Consider the following 15,889-nt stretch of genomic DNA (forward strand, 5'->3'; position numbering starts at 1 on the left):
TGTGATCTTTGTCTGCCTGTAGTTTTGCCTTTTCATGGTGATAGAGATAGTTTGCAGAGCTGGTACAAGTGACTGCTGGAAGAGCTTCCCTTCTTGTTGGTTTGTAGCCTTTTCCTGGGAGACTAGCAACCTCTAGTTGCTTGTGCTGGGCAGCTGTGCGCAGACAGGGCTTCTGCTTCCCGCCCAGTTGCTTTGGGGTTTATCTCCGCTGTTGCTGTGGGCTTGGCCTGGCTGGGGCTGTTCCTCCAAAATGGTGGAGCCCCGTTGGATGGGGAGCGGCCAGGAGGCTATTTATCTCCGTAAGGGGCCTCTGTGCTCCCTGCTGCCCAGGGGGTTAGAGTGCCCAGAGATCCCCAGATTCCCTGCCTCTGGTCTAAGTGACCTGTCCTGCCCCTTTAAGACTTCCAAAAAGCACTCTCCAAACCAAAACAACAACAGCAACAATGAGAGAGGGAACAGAAAGAACAAAAAAAAAAAGGAAAAAACAAGCGATTTTTTTTTTTTTTTCCTCAGTTGCCGGTCCCAGGCACCCACTCACTGGTCCTGCTGCCCTGTCTCCCTAGCACCAGGGTCCCTGTCCTTTCAAGGTTTCCAAAAAGCACCCACTCACCGGTCCCGCAGGGAAGCAACACTCGATATTCTTTGTCCTCAGGCACTGGTCCCAGGCACCCGCTCACCAGTCCCGCCGCCCTGCCTCCCTAGCACCGGGGTCCCTGTCCCTTCAAGGCTTCCAAAAAGCACTCGCCAAAAAGAGAGAAAAAAAGGGGAAAAACACGCGATTTCTTCCGTCCTCAGGTGCCGGTCTCAGGCACCCACCCACCGGTCCCACAGGGAAAAACGCGGGATATTCTTTGTCCTCAGGTGCCGGTCCCAGGCACCCGCTCACCAGTCCCGCCGCCCTGCCTCCCTAGCACCAGGGTCCCTGTCCCTTTTAGGCTTCCAAAAAGCACTCGCAGAAAAGGAAAAAAAAAAGGGGAAAAACGCGCGATTTCCTCTGTCCTCAAGTGCCGGTCTCAGGCACCCGCCCACCGGTCCCGCAGGGAAAAACGTGGGATATTCTTTGTCCTCAGGCGCCGGTCCCAGGCACCCGCTCACCAGTCCCGCCACCCTGCCTCCCTAGCACTGGGGTCCCCGTCCCTTCAAGGCTTCCAAAAAGCGCTCGCCAAAAAGAGAGAAAAAAAAAAAAAAAGGAAAAACGCGCGACCTGCTCCGTCCTCAGGCACTGGTCTCAGGCACCCGCCCGCCGGTCCCGCAGGGAGAAACGCGGGATATTCTTTGTCCTCCGGCGCCGTTCCCAGGCACCTGCTCACCGGTCCCGCCACCCTGCCTCCCCAGCAACGGGGGCCTGTCCCTCTAAGGCTTCCAAAAAGCGCTCGCCAAGAAAAAAAAAAAGACCGCTCTGGTTTCTCTCCACCAGCCGGGAGCCGGGGGGAGGGGCGCTCGGGTCCCGCCGGGCCGGGGCTTGTATCTTACCCCCTTCACAAGGCGCTGGTTCCTTGCAGGTGTGGATGTGGTCTGGATGTTGTCCTGTGTCCTGTGGTCTCTATTTTAGGAAGATTTTTCTTTGTTATATTTTCATAGCTCTATGTGTTTTTGGGAGGAGATTTCCACTGCTCTACTCACGCCGCCATCCTGGCTCCGCCTCTCTACAATTTCATTTTTTAAAGGAAAAACTTTTGATTTTTTTTTTTTGGTGCAGTGACTGAGGAGTGATCTTTACCTTCTCTTCCCCAGATGGCAACCCTATTGTCCCCACATCACTGACTTAACCACCTATCTCCACCAAGACATTGCACACTCAACCTTCTGTAAACACCTATACATTTTAGGGCTGATTCCTGGCCTTATTCTTTACATCTCTGGTCTCTCTGCCTAAAGTCCATTGCTACTGCCACATTCTTTTAATTATTGTAGCTCTAAAATGTTACAATCTCATTACTCTTTTTGAATTTTGTCAGTTATTCAGGGTGTTTGTTTTTCTGTATGAACTGTACAATCCACTCATCTGTCCCTAAAAATCATTTTCATGATTTTAATTATATTATGGTCACTTTATAGATGAATTCAGGGAGATATCATCTTTACAATGTTAAATCTGTCTATGTAAGAACATGGCATTCCTTTCTAACCATTCCCGTCTCCTCTGTGCCTCTCATGGTATGTTAAAATTCTCATGAGTTTTTGTGGACATTTTCCTGGGCATTTTTTGTTTTGTTGTCATTTCCATGTAAATGGGATATTTTCTGCCAACACAACTCCTAATGATTTTTGGCATAAATGGCAGTTATTGACATTAGAACTTTACCCTTGAGCTCAGCACTTTGCTGAATTTTCTTCTTGTGGTAGTGGGATTTTTGTTATTTTCCTGTGGTTTGTGGTCCTGGACATCCTCCATCCTTGGACTGATTTGGGGGCTTGAAGGAGTGAAAGAAGTTAAGGCTGTTTGTAGGACTTTGAGAGCACCAAGACTAGGTGACAGGGTGGCTCCGAGTGGAGAAGGTCCCCCCTGGTGACCTCAGGGTGCCCGGCCTTCCTCCCAGTGGGCAGGTCAGCAAAGCCAGGGGCCTCTTGAGGGCAGTGGTCTCTGTGAGGAAGCTCAGGGGCTGTGCCCTGCAGACTTCATCTTGAGCATCCCTGAGCTCCCCTGCAGGCTCCTGGGAATACTTGGGGGATGGGCTTGGAGCTTGGGGAGTTCAGCAACAATGATCTGCCCTGAGGCTGGGAAGGACATGTGGGTGACCTATGTCCTTGCTTTTACTCCTCACATAGACTTAACCTTCCCATAGGGAGTCATATTTTTTTATGTTTAATGCTTGAAAATAAATTTAAAAAGAAAAAAGCCAGGAGAGGTAATGTAAGATTTGAACGTGTTTGGTTGATGGTGCCGTTTATTATATACCTTGTGCTGAGCTGCATGACATGGCCAATATTCAGCTGTTCAGAGGTATGTCTTTTTTAAGTGTTTATGTGAGTGTTTTTTATGCAGTATATTGGTGTCCTCGGACTGCTTGACAAGGGGCACAGACTCGGGTGGCTTGAACAGCAGAAATTTGTCTCCTCCCAGTGAGGAGGCCAGAAGTCTGTGGGCAGAGCTGGCTCCCCAGTGAGGCCTCTCTCCTTGGCTTGTGGACAGCGGGCTTCTCCCTGTGACCTCACACACTCGTCCCTCTGTGTGTCAGTGTCCTGATCTCTTCCTATAAGGACACCAGGCAGAATGGATCAGGAACACCCATATGACCTCATCATATCTTTATCACCTCTTTAAAGACCCTCTCTCCAAATAAGGTTACATTCTGAGGTATATTTCAACCTGTAGATTTGGCATGGGGGTGGGTGGGTGACACAATTTAACCCATAAAACTCACCTACATGATTCATATATAAAAAATCTCAAATGTGGTTCGAAAAAATAAGTCTTATCTCAGTGGGAAATTACAGTGGCTGTTCCTTCTCACCTCAACACAGCCAAGTGTTTGCCATTGGTCCCTGAGACGCCTGTCCCAAGCACTGTCCCAGGCCCAGTTCCGCGGGGGCTCCCGCTTCTGCGTCAGGCCAGGCCCAGCTCAGGCTCTGCCAGCCCTTGGGTGCCCAGCCTGAGGGGAGTTCCTCCTGCCCTCTCGCCACCTCCCATTTTCCATGAGAGCCGAGGAGGGCTCAGGAAAGGTTCCAGTAATTGTGCCATGCGGTTTGTAAAGCATAAATAAATGCCCCAGCTCCCCCCACGTCAGGGGAATGCAAGCAAAACAAGCGAGATGTCCCAGGTGTGCTTTTTCAAGCCCACAGGGGAGGAATTCGGAGATGACCAGGTGGGGTCTGGGCGTGGAGTCCGGGTGGAGGGCAGTTCATTTCCAGGCGTCGTCAGCAGGGGTCAGACTAGGCTTATAAACACCAAGCACCTGCCTGGGGATCTTTATTTTTTGGTTTCTTATTAGTTCATTGAATGGAAAACTTCCAAATATTGAAAAGCTCCCATAGGCCCTCCCGTCTCTGCTGTTCTCCAGCCCACTTCTGCCCAGAGCCCAGTCTTTCCAGAAGCTCATTCTGGAAGCTCCAGAGGGCAGAACTGGACTTCTCTGCACTGCTGCTGAAAGGGGGCCTTGTCAGAACCAGAGGGACAAAGTGTAAGGAAAATGGCGTTTCTTGTACACTTGACCTCAAAATCTGAGACTCAAGCCTATTTCATTGTTCCCTGCAGACCCCCATTAGCAGCCTGGCAAGGAGGCGGCTCCTGTCTGCGCCTTCGGTACCCAGAGGCGTGGGACGCAGAGGGCCACCCCGAGAGGAACGATGCAGATGCTAGTGGACCACCATGAAGAGGTGGCCACGATTTAAATTCCATTTGCTTGATTTGTAAAGTTTTACTCATCATTGTGATTGATAAGTTTGGGGTACGCTGGGGTGTCTGGGGGGAACATGGAGGGAAGACTTCTGCCAGCCCCATGCTTGCTGAAGAAAAGGAAACCATCATGCAGGTGCTCAGAGGGATGCACAGCTAGGGCTGGAGGGCTGCCCCCTGCCCCATCCCAGTGGGCCCGCCCACGTGGGCCAGTTGGCACCTGTTAGGGGGCACTAGGGTTATGGCCTTGAAGGCTGTTCCGTGGCACAGACCAGGCCTGGGGTGACCTGGGCACACTGCCCTCTGCTCTGTGTTGCCTTAAACTTCCTCACGTTTGGAGACAGAAACATGACATCAGGAGGAAAGTAAAACCAGGGACAAAAGCATTTTCTTTCTCTCAGGAGACAGAGTTGGATGAAGAAGCCAGGCAATGACAGTTGGCCTCCCTCCGTCTGACTGCCGCTGGCTGCCCCTCAAGGTTCTGGCCCCCGTCCCTAGCCTACAGGACGAGGCTCCCACCTTGCCAGGGGAGGAGGTGAGCTGGGGCCTCCTTCCCCTGTGTTCCCTGTAAAAGGCCAGTTGCAGGCCAGCCAGTCCCAAACTGCGTCAGCGAAACAATGTTGGAACCCGAGCAGGGTGGGACGGAAGAAAGGCTATCGGGCCTTCCTGAGCGTGGTGGGATTTCATTCCAGGCACCAGATGCATCGGCTGTGGGGGCAGGTGTGACCTGCCGGGGGCTGGGGAGATGCCCATTGACCACCTGGAGCAGCTTAGGTCAGAGGCACCCCTGGAGCCACACCATCGTGGCAGCATTCACTGTGTGGTCGGGTTCTCTCTGCTAGGGCAAGACCTTCCTCCCACCCCCCATTGGCAAAGCCAAACAGCTACCTGATCAAAAGGAAGAAAAGGAGACGCTGAAGTGACCTGCTCAGGGTCAACCCCCTGCTGGGCCCCTGCGGAGGCAGCTGGATGCGTGGCTGCGGAGTGGCCCCCAAGACGCCCACCTCCTGTCTCCAGACCCATGTTCCCTCCCACCGCCAAGGGGAATTTGCCACTTGGCTTAAGCTAAGGATCTTGAGAAAGGGAGACTGCCCTGGTCATCAGTGGCCTGGTGTCATCATGGGTCCACACAACAGTCAGGCAGGAGGGTCAGAGGCAGAAGGCAGGGCAGAGGGATGGAGAGAAATTTGAATGGCACAGCTGCTTGTAAGAAGGAGGAAGGTGCTGGAGAGGGCAGGAAAAGGGTGCTTCCCCCAGAGCCTGTGGAGGAATGGTGCCTGCTTGCCCGTCTTCTGACCAGAACTGCAACCAGACCGATCTGTGTTTCAACACCTGTGCTGCCCCTGGTTAGCACTCTGTGGCGGTGATTCGTGACAGCAGAAACAGGACGCTAGCACCAGGGTGTGGACAGCGGTCGGCGGGCTCCTGGTTCGTCTTGTACGTGGGTTCCTGCTCCATTTTATTGCATATTGTGCCTCCGCCAGCCTGTGTGGACATGGCCATAGTGACTGAAGTAGAACGCAGAAAGCTAATTACACAAAACAAAGTGGATTGCCTTCAGTGTGGACAGCCTTTCAGTGGGGATGAGTCTTTAATTCCAGGGAACCAGTCACAGTTGTTGATTTCACTCCAGGCCACATGGTACACACGGCCCAGGTCCTGGCTCCCAGGATAACCAATCTGCAGGTGGCAGTTACAAAGGTGGAGGCAGTTGGAATGCATCCTGGAATCTTAAGGAGTGTTTTGTGCCTCTTAAGGTCATATCCGGCCAGATCAAGACACCTTCAAATGCCGGTATCTCACAGCCCTTGCAGTGTTAAGTTGTGCAAAACACAGAGGTGGCTCTTAGCTGCCCAGGACCCAGTTCCTCCAGTTAAATGCTGAGTTTGAGCCGTGGGTCAACGTCTTCACGGGAGGGTTCAACAGCTCCCATTTTCCTTCCTCTTTATTTTCTTCACAGAAACACATACCCAGAGAAGGGATCTAGGACAGAGTTTTCAATCACTTATTAATAGCTTATACTAGGGCAATTGATTTCCCTTGTTCTAACGTCAAATGACAGTCTGGCACTGCTTCTTGAACACACAGCACCCCCACGCTCTGGGGCATGGGAATTGTCTGCACATGGTGTTGGTTGTCATGACCAGGGGTGCTGTTGGCTATATGGGTGTAGTGGCCCGGGGTCCTGCTAACGCCCTACAATGCAAAGGGTGGCCCCTCCACGAGCACAGTCCTGCTGAGGCTGAGACCCCCATCTATGCTGCCACTTGAAAAGGGGCTTACAGCACCCAATTTAGCATCACCCAAAGATCCAGAAAACATCTACAAAATCAAACTCTAGTCTCAATCCCCCTGTTGATAAAACAAACATGTTGGCATAGATACGTGTTTTTAAGATTTTCTTTGTACATTTTGCTTTCCTTTTCTCCCTCTTTTTTAAATGTCTAGAAGTCCCTTTATTAGATGAAATTTGCCAAAATTCCAACATACAGGGGGATCCGAGTGGAGGCTGGTGGTGCCTCCGGGCAATTCCCTCCTCCTGCTTAGAGAGGGGCTGCGGGACAGGGGTGAGCCCGGGGTCGGGAACCCTCTGCTTCCTCTGCCTCTGATTTGCAGGCCCATCGTTTGGCAGAGCCCTCTGATGAATTTCTGCTTTCCCCAGACAAGGACCGCTTATCTGGGGACAGGGTGGGGTGGAAAGTGAACTGTCAGGATAAGAAAGTCATAGGACTTTGGAAGTTCAAAGCTGGCATCTTGAGAGAGGGAGGCCAAGGGTCAGGGGAATGGTAGGAATTTGGCTACAAAGTCAAGTGGGTTTTTGAAACAGTGTCAAGGCACAATCTTGCCAGCAGCTGGCACGTGTAGGGCTGCCATCCATATGGATGACACAGCCCCCAGGAGAGCCCAGGGAGGGGTGCAGGGACAGGAGCAGGCAGCATGGGGGCATGCAGCTGGGAGACAGTGACATTTGCAGGAGCAAGAGCAACACTTAGGGAGCAAGGGGTGCTGGGCTGAGCAGGAGAACACCCCAGGAAAATCCATGTGAACATCTCCCAGCATGGCCTTGGTGGGTGGTGGGGCTGGGCCGTGTGTTTGGACAATGTCGGTCAGGTGTTTGCACAGCCCTGGCCACTACCGGGCACTCTGGCAGCTACAACAAGCTGCTGTGTGTTCCGTGGCTGGCTGACTCCAAAAGCAAGAGGGGAAGCTCCTTCCCGCCCACCAGCCACCCCCGATGGCCCCGGAGCTGGCCAGTCCAGCAACGGTCTCTTCTCCCCATATCCAAATGGCTTACTCCTTACTGGGCCACCTGTCCAGCCCCTGGAGTTGCAAGGAATTACCATGTGAGCTGACTTTGCAAAAAGGCTGGCGTCCTAGTTTTATATCATCTTGGAAACAAGTAGCCAAAGCTGCCCTAATGACGATAAGGATGGCAAACCTCTCCTGTCGGCCCCTGCCCAAGCCTGCCCTTTGCAGAAAGGCAGGTGGGCCCATCTCAGGGAGTAGGCGGGCCCCTGGTGCCCTGGGTTGGCCACATACTTGTTTTCGCTCTCCAAAGGGAGCATCAGGACCTGCAGGCAGCCTGTCTCTGTGTCCCAAAGAAAAATGGGGGCATGTACCTTTCTCACTAGCTGGGCAAGGTCCCTGCAGTCCTGAGGTGGCAGTCTGAGGAGCGGGCGCGTGCAGGAGTCCAGTGTTGAGCCATGGCCCACGATCAGGATGACGCCCACTGAAGGAAACAGAGCACTTCGAGGTCAGAGCAGGAACAGAAAGCGCCTTTTATTGGGTCCCTCACCAAAGTTGCCAGGTGGAGCCATCTGCAGTGCCCTGAAGCCTTGAGACCCCCGGGTAGGAGGTAGGTGTGGTTGGCAGCCGCTTTGTACCACCTAAGGTTCTGCCTGTGCGTATGTCTCTTCGGGGGACAGTGCATCCTCCCACAGGGCCTAGGGGGGCAGCACCCTCCTGCTTGCTTGGGGACCGAGCCACCTTCCGTGGGATGAGTTACTGGCTGCTGCCCAGGCCTCATCCATCAGCTTGGGATTTGTTGACCAGCGGATCACCGGGAGCCTACTGATGGCTCTCACTCTAGAGAAGATGTCTTTAGACAGGGACACCCAGAGTCCACAGACTGAGTGAGTCTCCCTTGGGTGACATGCCTGACGTGGGGGGGCCAAGGCCAGGACAGAGCCAAGCTGGACCGTTAGTGGTGGTGAGTCAGCCCAGAGGGAGGGAGCAGCGTGGAGGGCCAGCCCACGCACACTCACCTGCTCCTGTCGCCCCAGGCGCCCCTGTGCCTTCCCATGTGACCTGAGCCCCCATCTACTTTCCCGTATTATTTCCTATTAGTTTCATACTTATGCTCTTGGCCTCCAAAACCATGGTGTGGTTGCCAGGACGCTGGGAGATGACATGCGGGTTTGCCTGTACCCTCCAGCTGGGTGACTTGGCATGGAGCCCTCTCAGTCCCGCTGAGCTGCAAAGTCCCTGGGTGCATGTGGAGTTTGTGTTTCAGGGAGGTGACGGGGTGACAGCTGACATCTGTGAAGGCCTCTCTGAGCCGTCTCCATGGGGTTAGCTTTGACCTTCCAGCTGGGTTTTCACTGGCTGCCTCCCACACCTCCCCCTGCTGCCATGCTCCTGGGCGCCCTCTGCCTTCCTCATCCTGAGTGGCTCAGCCCCACCCCAGGGCTGTAAGTGCCCCCAGCCACACCCCAGCCACGGACGGGCAAGTGGGCTTCCCTGCACTCAGTAGATGCCCATGGTAAAGTGACAGGTCTGCATCTGAGCTCCAGGAGGCTGCGGGCCTGAACGGAGGGCCTGCAGGAGGCTGGAGGAGCGACATAGGGTGGACAGCCCTGGGCCAGCCGGGGGAACCCCGGCTGTGCAGCGCGAAGCTCTGATTTGGTGTTCTGTTCTCTGATGTCCCAGGGCAGTACTTTGAGTGACAGTTTGATAACTAATCAAAGCCACTAGGGTGTGGTTTCCAAAAGCACATTCCCCAGGGTGCTTAGCCAAGATAGGCCATGTGAACCAGCCTCATAGCCAGGCATGTTTGGGGGTGCTTGGTAGGCAAGGTTTGGGGTCTCTTCCTACAGGAGGTCTTGAGTGCGTCCCTCTGGTGCCCTGGGGCCCCTCCAGGAGGCCAGGTGCTAAGCTCTTCCCTGACTTCCCCACAGGAGAGTCCTCTGGCCCCAGGCCTCTCCAGGTCGAGGGGAGGAAAGAGCACAGGTGGGGTCCGGGGACTCTGAGACTCTTCTTCATGACTCAGTATTCCTGATATCCCACATGCCCATGGCCCTCTTCTCCAGGGAACTTGCACTCCTGGTGGGTGGAGCATGTGCCTTCTTCGCTGAGATTTCCCCGTCAAGGTTTACGTGGTGCCTGACACATGGCTGAGGTTCAGCACACACATCTTTATAGGATTAATTTTTAACTTTTTACTGCAGACATTTAAAAATACACAGCAAAATGCCTGGCACAGAGCTCTGGCAGCTGTCTGCCCACCTGGTGCCATCTGTCCTCTACCCCACCTCTCCCTCCCCACGAGATATGAAGCATCTCCTGAACTTCACGCCTGGTCACAGAACATGCCTCCTTTCCCATCTCTTAAGGAGGACTTTCACTCCCACATAACCATGAGGCCGTTATTACAACTCACAGGATCATAAAGCTTCTTAAATATTTCCGTATTCAGATCCTATATTTAAATTCTATGTTCAGATTTCTCAAATGGTCTCAGCCATCAACTTGTATGCATGTTTTGTGTACATTGTCATCCAACTATGACTCGACATTTGGTTGCTAGAATCTTAGTCTCTTTTGATTCCTAGGAAGCAGACATGGGTGGTTTGTGGTGGCCCTGCCCTCCTGGGACCCACAACTCTCAGTCTCAGAACTGCGGTCCCCAGGGCTGGGCATGAGGGAGCATGTGTCTGTGCGTCCCTTACTGCAGAGGCAACCATTCACACTCTGTTGGCTGGGGAGTAGGGGCAGGGGAGGTTGGGGCATTAGTAGGCTAAAAAAATTGGCCTGTTTCCATCCCAGAGGTAAGACCCCACCCCAGGGGGCTGCTCATACCCAAGCACGTGGGGGCACTTACGGTCCTGTGGGCAGGTGCTGACCATCCTGATGGCGCTCACGGCACACCTGTCCACATACGCCTCGTAGTTCTCGGCTGGCATGAGGGAGGCCAGGGGGACCGCAGGCCTAGAGGAGGAGAGGGCAATGGCTGCCAGCTGGCCTGCTCACGTGGGCTCAGCGGGGGGAGAGTCCCCCAAGGCGGCTCTGCCTCAAGGCAGGGCTCATGGCTAATGAGGCGGCAGTTTTCTGCTTAACTGGTGCAGGGCTGATGTTCAGCCCTTCTTACCGACCACCAGAAGTCAGCGTAGGAAGAGGATGGCAAAGACACGCCTCAGCCAAGCTCCAGCCTCCTCTGAGCCCCCTGTGCTCAAAAGGCTGACCTTTGGGCTTCAATGTCCGACCCCGTGGAGTCAGTTGTAGCAAGAATCCTGCCAATGCAGTTTGGCCAGAACCCCCAACCCCTGCATCTGATTCCCCTCAGTGTTTGAGCAAACACTGTATTCACCCCACCACCCCAGGTGATGCCAGATCACCTGCCGCAGCAAGGATCCCACTGGGTCAGTTCAGCAAGAAGTCCCCTACCCTCCTAGTAATTTTCCATCTGTCAACCCCCAACCTTGCCCCTTGTCTAACCACCCCCCCTGGTTTTTATTACACTCAGAGCACCATCTCTCTCCCCTCTATTGGAGGTTATGAATATCTTTTCCTGAACAAGAACTGGAAGCACCCAGAAGCAGACAGGGTGAGGACGGCATGCCTGTAGTTGGTGCTGACATGGAAATCCGCCTCGTTCAGCTCCTCTGGGGTCAGGAGGTTTGGGATGCTTTTGCTGGCCTCCCACCTTGTCCATTCAAAGATGCCAGGTTCCACTCTTATCTTAACTTTTTTCTCCAGTTTGAGCTCTGCATTCAACAGAATACAAGAGTTTATCACCTTCAGTGTCCTTTTGGGCTGTACATAAATAAGTCTCTTCCTAGGTCTAAATTATACCTTTCAAAAAACATGTCTTTTTTTCTCTTGGCAAATATCATTCCATAGCCATATAATATCTGAGACAAAGCCCACCAGATACTAGAAGTCTGGAAGTGATGAGCCCTGTCCACCAGGAGGGGACAGTCCACCAGGAGCTGAGAGGTGTCACCGGCAGCAGGTGTGCCCTGGGGCTCCCCCTGATCACCCACAACAGTTCCACAGCCAGAGCAACACTGGGGCCTCGTCTCGGTCACGATGCAAGCACACCCACAGGAAACTGGCCGGCCCAGTGGTGCAAGGAAAAGACGAGGTCGGTCACAGGGCACGGCAGTCACCATGGACACCAACCTGAGAAACACACCTGACTGAGCAGAAGGTGAAGGGCGGAAGGGAGCCAGCTTCTGGAATGTTCTGACTTCCCCCACCTCCCTCTTCCCAAGCATTTTAAACCTTAACTGAAAGAAGACCTGTGAAGTAAGCTCTTTTGGAATGGGGACAGGGTGGGGAGGCCTTAATGGTTTTATTTGAAATGGAGAAAATATCGTTCAACTCAAATGATGAAAATAAAACCTGTTCCTAAGTGTATTCCCAGCCAAGGAATGGGTTCCTTTGTTAAGCATGCTCAGGCTGACCAGCTCCTGAGTTCTCCCCACCCACGAAGGGCCTGTGTCCACTGCAAGCAGATCCCATGGACGAGCAGTGGGAGAGTCCCTGGTGGAGCCGGCCCCTCTTTGCAGGACGTCCTGTCACCACTGCTCTGTGGGTCACACTCTGGGACATGGTCCATCTGGATAGTCACCGACATGGTACTGAATAAAGCTTAGCATGTTGGCATCTCGGATGTCAGTCTGAACAGCAGGCTGGTCATGGCCAAAGGACCAATGTGACGAAGGCTGCCTGTGCTAGTTTTTCCGAATTAACATGGGATTTATAAGCGTGTGTCCCTTCACAGGCATAATAATTAATAATAATAACAGCAATGATATTCTGCCTATAAAGTAAAAGTTGATGACATCATGTTAAAGACATTTGACATTATCCTTGTCAAAAAACATTTTTGACAGCTTTTTATTTTATATGCAGGAGATCGGAATAATAGAAGTCAGATAAATTTCACAAAAAACTCTGGGACAAATATGTTAATAAGGAGGAGCTATGATGATGACAAAAAGGAATAAATCATAAAAGATGGTTTTCAAGCTTTGAGTCATACTCTCTTTTAGGAAGGCTGGCCAAAAGAATATTCTGTATCTTCTCATTCATTTGTTGTTGCTATGGTGAGAGGGTGGGCAGGGACGGGGGGCTTCAGGTCACCACTAGAAAAGGACTTATAACCCTGGGGGGCAATCACTGTTAGCAGTGTTCATGTGCCGGCCTGGCTGCACACCAGCCATCTGGGGGCTTCACACCTGCTTTAAGTGGACGGACAGCCAGAGATGGAAATCAGATGGTTTCGAAGGCTGGAGGAAGCCAGCAGTCTCTCGGGTGGGTTGGAATGAAGTCAGCTCCTTAAATGGCAGGTAGACAAGGTGGGGGCCAGGGAGAGGGGCAGTTCAGGGACAAGTCTGTCCCCTTTTACCATGTATTTATGTTTCCTGCTCTGCTCGCCTCTGCTTGTTATAGTTGTTGGATTAATTACATCGATCCTGCACAGCACAGGCATAAAATTCCTTCATCTCTACTTTGCTTTTTCCCATCATATTTATTAAGAGTAACCCCCGAACTGAAAAGCTTACAAGTACAGCCAAGAAGGGACTCCCAGCTGCTAGGAGAGCCTCGCCTGCGTCCTCACTGGCCTCTGGCAAAGGCAGCACTGGGGGACCACTTCTCATTTCCTGCTCCTTCCTGAGCAGAGGAGGGCAAGGCCGGCGGACATCTAGGAAACGGGCAGACCTGGGAGTCTGGCATGGCAGGGACCGTCTCTGGGGAGGGGGTCCCTGCTCTGAAAAATCGGCCAGGTATAGCCTCCTCTTCCTTGTCTCTGTCGCCCCAACACCAGTGCCTATGATAGCAGCTGAAGGGAATCCCAAGGTGCGCGTGGGACCGGGTGTGTACGCTGGCAGGGAGGGGCCAAGTTATGTTCGGGGCCCTGTTTTAGCCTCACGGTCAGGCTGTACCTCCAACATGTCGCACTGGAGGTCACTCATTGGGGATTGTTGGGTCCTCACCTGGACTTTTAGGCAGCTGACATGGTTCTTTAACCTAAACAAGGCTTAGCTAGTCGGAGGAGCAATGTAGTTAGCCTGGGAGCCTCCAACACCAGGGGAGACATCCGCAGTTCTGCCCCAGTGACCCAAAATACGTGCAGGGCGTTGGGGTCCCTGTCTGGCTTGGGGAGAGCTGGCGAGTGAGGGGTGGCTCCGCGGCTGACACACAGAGACTGCCTCCAAGTTCCCCAGGTGGACCGGGGGCTGTGGACACCCCTTGCTGATAAAACAGAGGCTGCTGCGGCGTGGGAGGCCCAGGAGGGCAGAGCAGGGGAGGACCGCTCCGGAGCCTGTGTGGCCCTGTGCGCGGGTCAGGCACCTGGCCAGAGCTTTTCTGATATGGGTGCAGAAGGCAGAGGGTGGGGAGCCGGTGGGGGTGTGCATGCCCTGTGAGGGTCCGGGCCCCGTGCTGCCTTCTCTCTGACATCCCTCCAGGCGCAGCACCGGGGGCCGGGACATCTCGCCAGCAGCAGCCGCCCTGCGCTTGTTCCCTGCCTGCAGCGATGCGCCTCACCCGCCTGAGCAGCAGCTCCCTCTCCTCGACCTTGTCGTGCAGCCCCTCTGCGAGCTTCTTCAAACTCCCCTGGCCCCAAGGCCCCCCTTCCTTGCAGCCCCCTCTCGTGCTCTGCCTCCCACCGCCCATGCGACCTCCAGATTCTGACCCCACCAAGCTGCCCCTTCCTCTACCGCTTGCTTCTCCCAGGCTCTGACTCACCACCTGAACCAGCTTAGAATCTGTGGCCACCCCAGTCACCCCCCGTGCTTGCACTCAGCCCTCTTGGCCCCGGGACTCACTTCCCAAACCCTCCCCGTCGTCAGATCCAGTTCTCCCCTGCTGCTCCATGTCTGCCCTGGAAGAAGGCCCCCAGTCCAGCTGGTGGGGCTCAGTGTAAAGCTGCACCACTGACCTCGGTGGGCCCTTTGTGCTGCCCAGGGGCCACCCACTGTTCCTTACCCATGCATGCCAGACCTTCAGAGGCCCAACCTCCAGCAGTCCTCCACTTTCTCCCTTTCAGCTGGTGACCTCACCCCCTGTCCCTGAGAGAGGAGAGGCAGGCCCCTTCCCTGCACCGGCAAGCCTGTTGCTTCTGTGTCATGCACTCCACCCTCTGTGCCATCACCGGGGCACCGGCCCACGTTCCTGCACTATGAGAGACCTCGAGGCCCCTCTGGCCCATTCTGGGAGGGCAGGGCAGAGGTCTGCAGTGGGCAGCAGGACTGAGCCCTCCAGGAGGAGGCTGCCCTCCTGGGCAGGAACCCTCTGGCAGGTCTGCCGTGGCTCCCAACACACACTGGCCTGTGGTGGTGCCGGACAGCTCACAGCAGCCGGCCCCTCTCCTTGGAAGAGTCATGGATTTTGGATTTAGGAGGGACCACACTAGTCCCCGGGTCTCTGGGTTTCTGAATGTACCCCCCCAGTTGGTGTTTTGTAAAAGCACATGGCAGAAGCAGGCTGAAGGTGGACAGTGTGAGGACAGGCCAGGCCCCTGGCACTCAGTGACAATCCTGGCATTCCAGAAATGTCAGCGGGCTCCATGCCGGCTTCCAGCTCTCAGGCGGCCTTTGTGGCCACTCATCCAGTTCTCACCATGCTCACTCCCCTCCAGGCTCAAGGATGCCCGTGAAACCCAGGCAATGAGAGCCGCTCACTGCGGTCCACACTGACCTTCCAGGATGTGTTTGGCTGTCTGCACACAGCGGAGGGCCGGGGAGGTGAAGACGGAGGTGATGCTGACGCCACTGTCCAGTAGTGCTTCTCCTGGAAAACAGCGGGTGGAAAACGCCTCTGCACACCTGGCCTCCCACGGGGCAGCTCGCCACCTGAGCTAGGCAGGACCTCAAGTGGCCCAAAGGCTTCCACTCCCTGGTGGACATGCCGTGCATGATCCCTGAGTGTGGGTGGAAGCTACAAATATGAGAAGTCCTGTGACTGTGTTATGTTATATGACCGAAGGGAGATTACTGTGATGGGCCTGACCTATTCAGGTGAGTATAGGAACAGCAGAGATTCTTCTCTGGCTGTCAGAGAAATTCAGTGGTAGCAGGATTCATCATACAAGTTCTCTATTGGTGGTTTTAAAGAGGGAGGGAGCCACATGACAAGGACTGTGGGTGGTGAGAGCAGCCCTTTGTGGACAGCTGTAAGGGCGTGAGGACTTCAGTCCTACAGCTGTGAGGAACTGAGTATTCCCACAGCCTCTGGGGAGAAATCGGAGCTGCTTCCAAGGGGCTCCAGCAGGGAACTCAGCTTAGGTGACCTTGGTTTCGGCTTTGAGACCCCATCCAGAGAACC

General features: G+C 54.1%; 1 protein-coding gene across 3 annotated transcripts in view; it reads right to left on the reverse strand.

Moving 5' to 3' along the window:
• Positions 1–2,889: 2,889 nt before the first annotated feature.
• Positions 2,890–15,889, reverse strand: part of UBASH3A (ubiquitin associated and SH3 domain containing A) — a 35,608-nt gene continuing 22,608 nt past the window's right edge. Inside the window, exons 10-14 of one of the 3 annotated variants that reach the window (XM_073231296.1) lie at positions 15,263–15,355; positions 11,192–11,319; positions 10,437–10,543; positions 7,957–8,066; positions 2,890–6,319 (exon numbers count right to left, since the gene is read on the reverse strand). In XM_073231296.1, the coding sequence (XP_073087397.1) occupies positions 6,291–6,319; positions 7,957–8,066; positions 10,437–10,543; positions 11,192–11,319; positions 15,263–15,355 (467 nt within the window). In that variant the 3' untranslated portion in view covers positions 2,890–6,290. Of the gene's footprint in view, positions 6,320–7,956; positions 8,067–10,436; positions 10,544–11,174; positions 11,320–15,262; positions 15,356–15,889 lie in introns of all 3 variants that reach the window. The other 2 variants (XM_017660938.3, XM_017660946.3) reach the window with 2 other exon arrangements.

The sequence above is a fragment of the Manis javanica genome, chromosome 3 (genome assembly GCF_040802235.1).
Source record: "Manis javanica isolate MJ-LG chromosome 3, MJ_LKY, whole genome shotgun sequence".
NCBI lineage: Eukaryota > Metazoa > Chordata > Mammalia > Pholidota > Manidae > Manis > Manis javanica.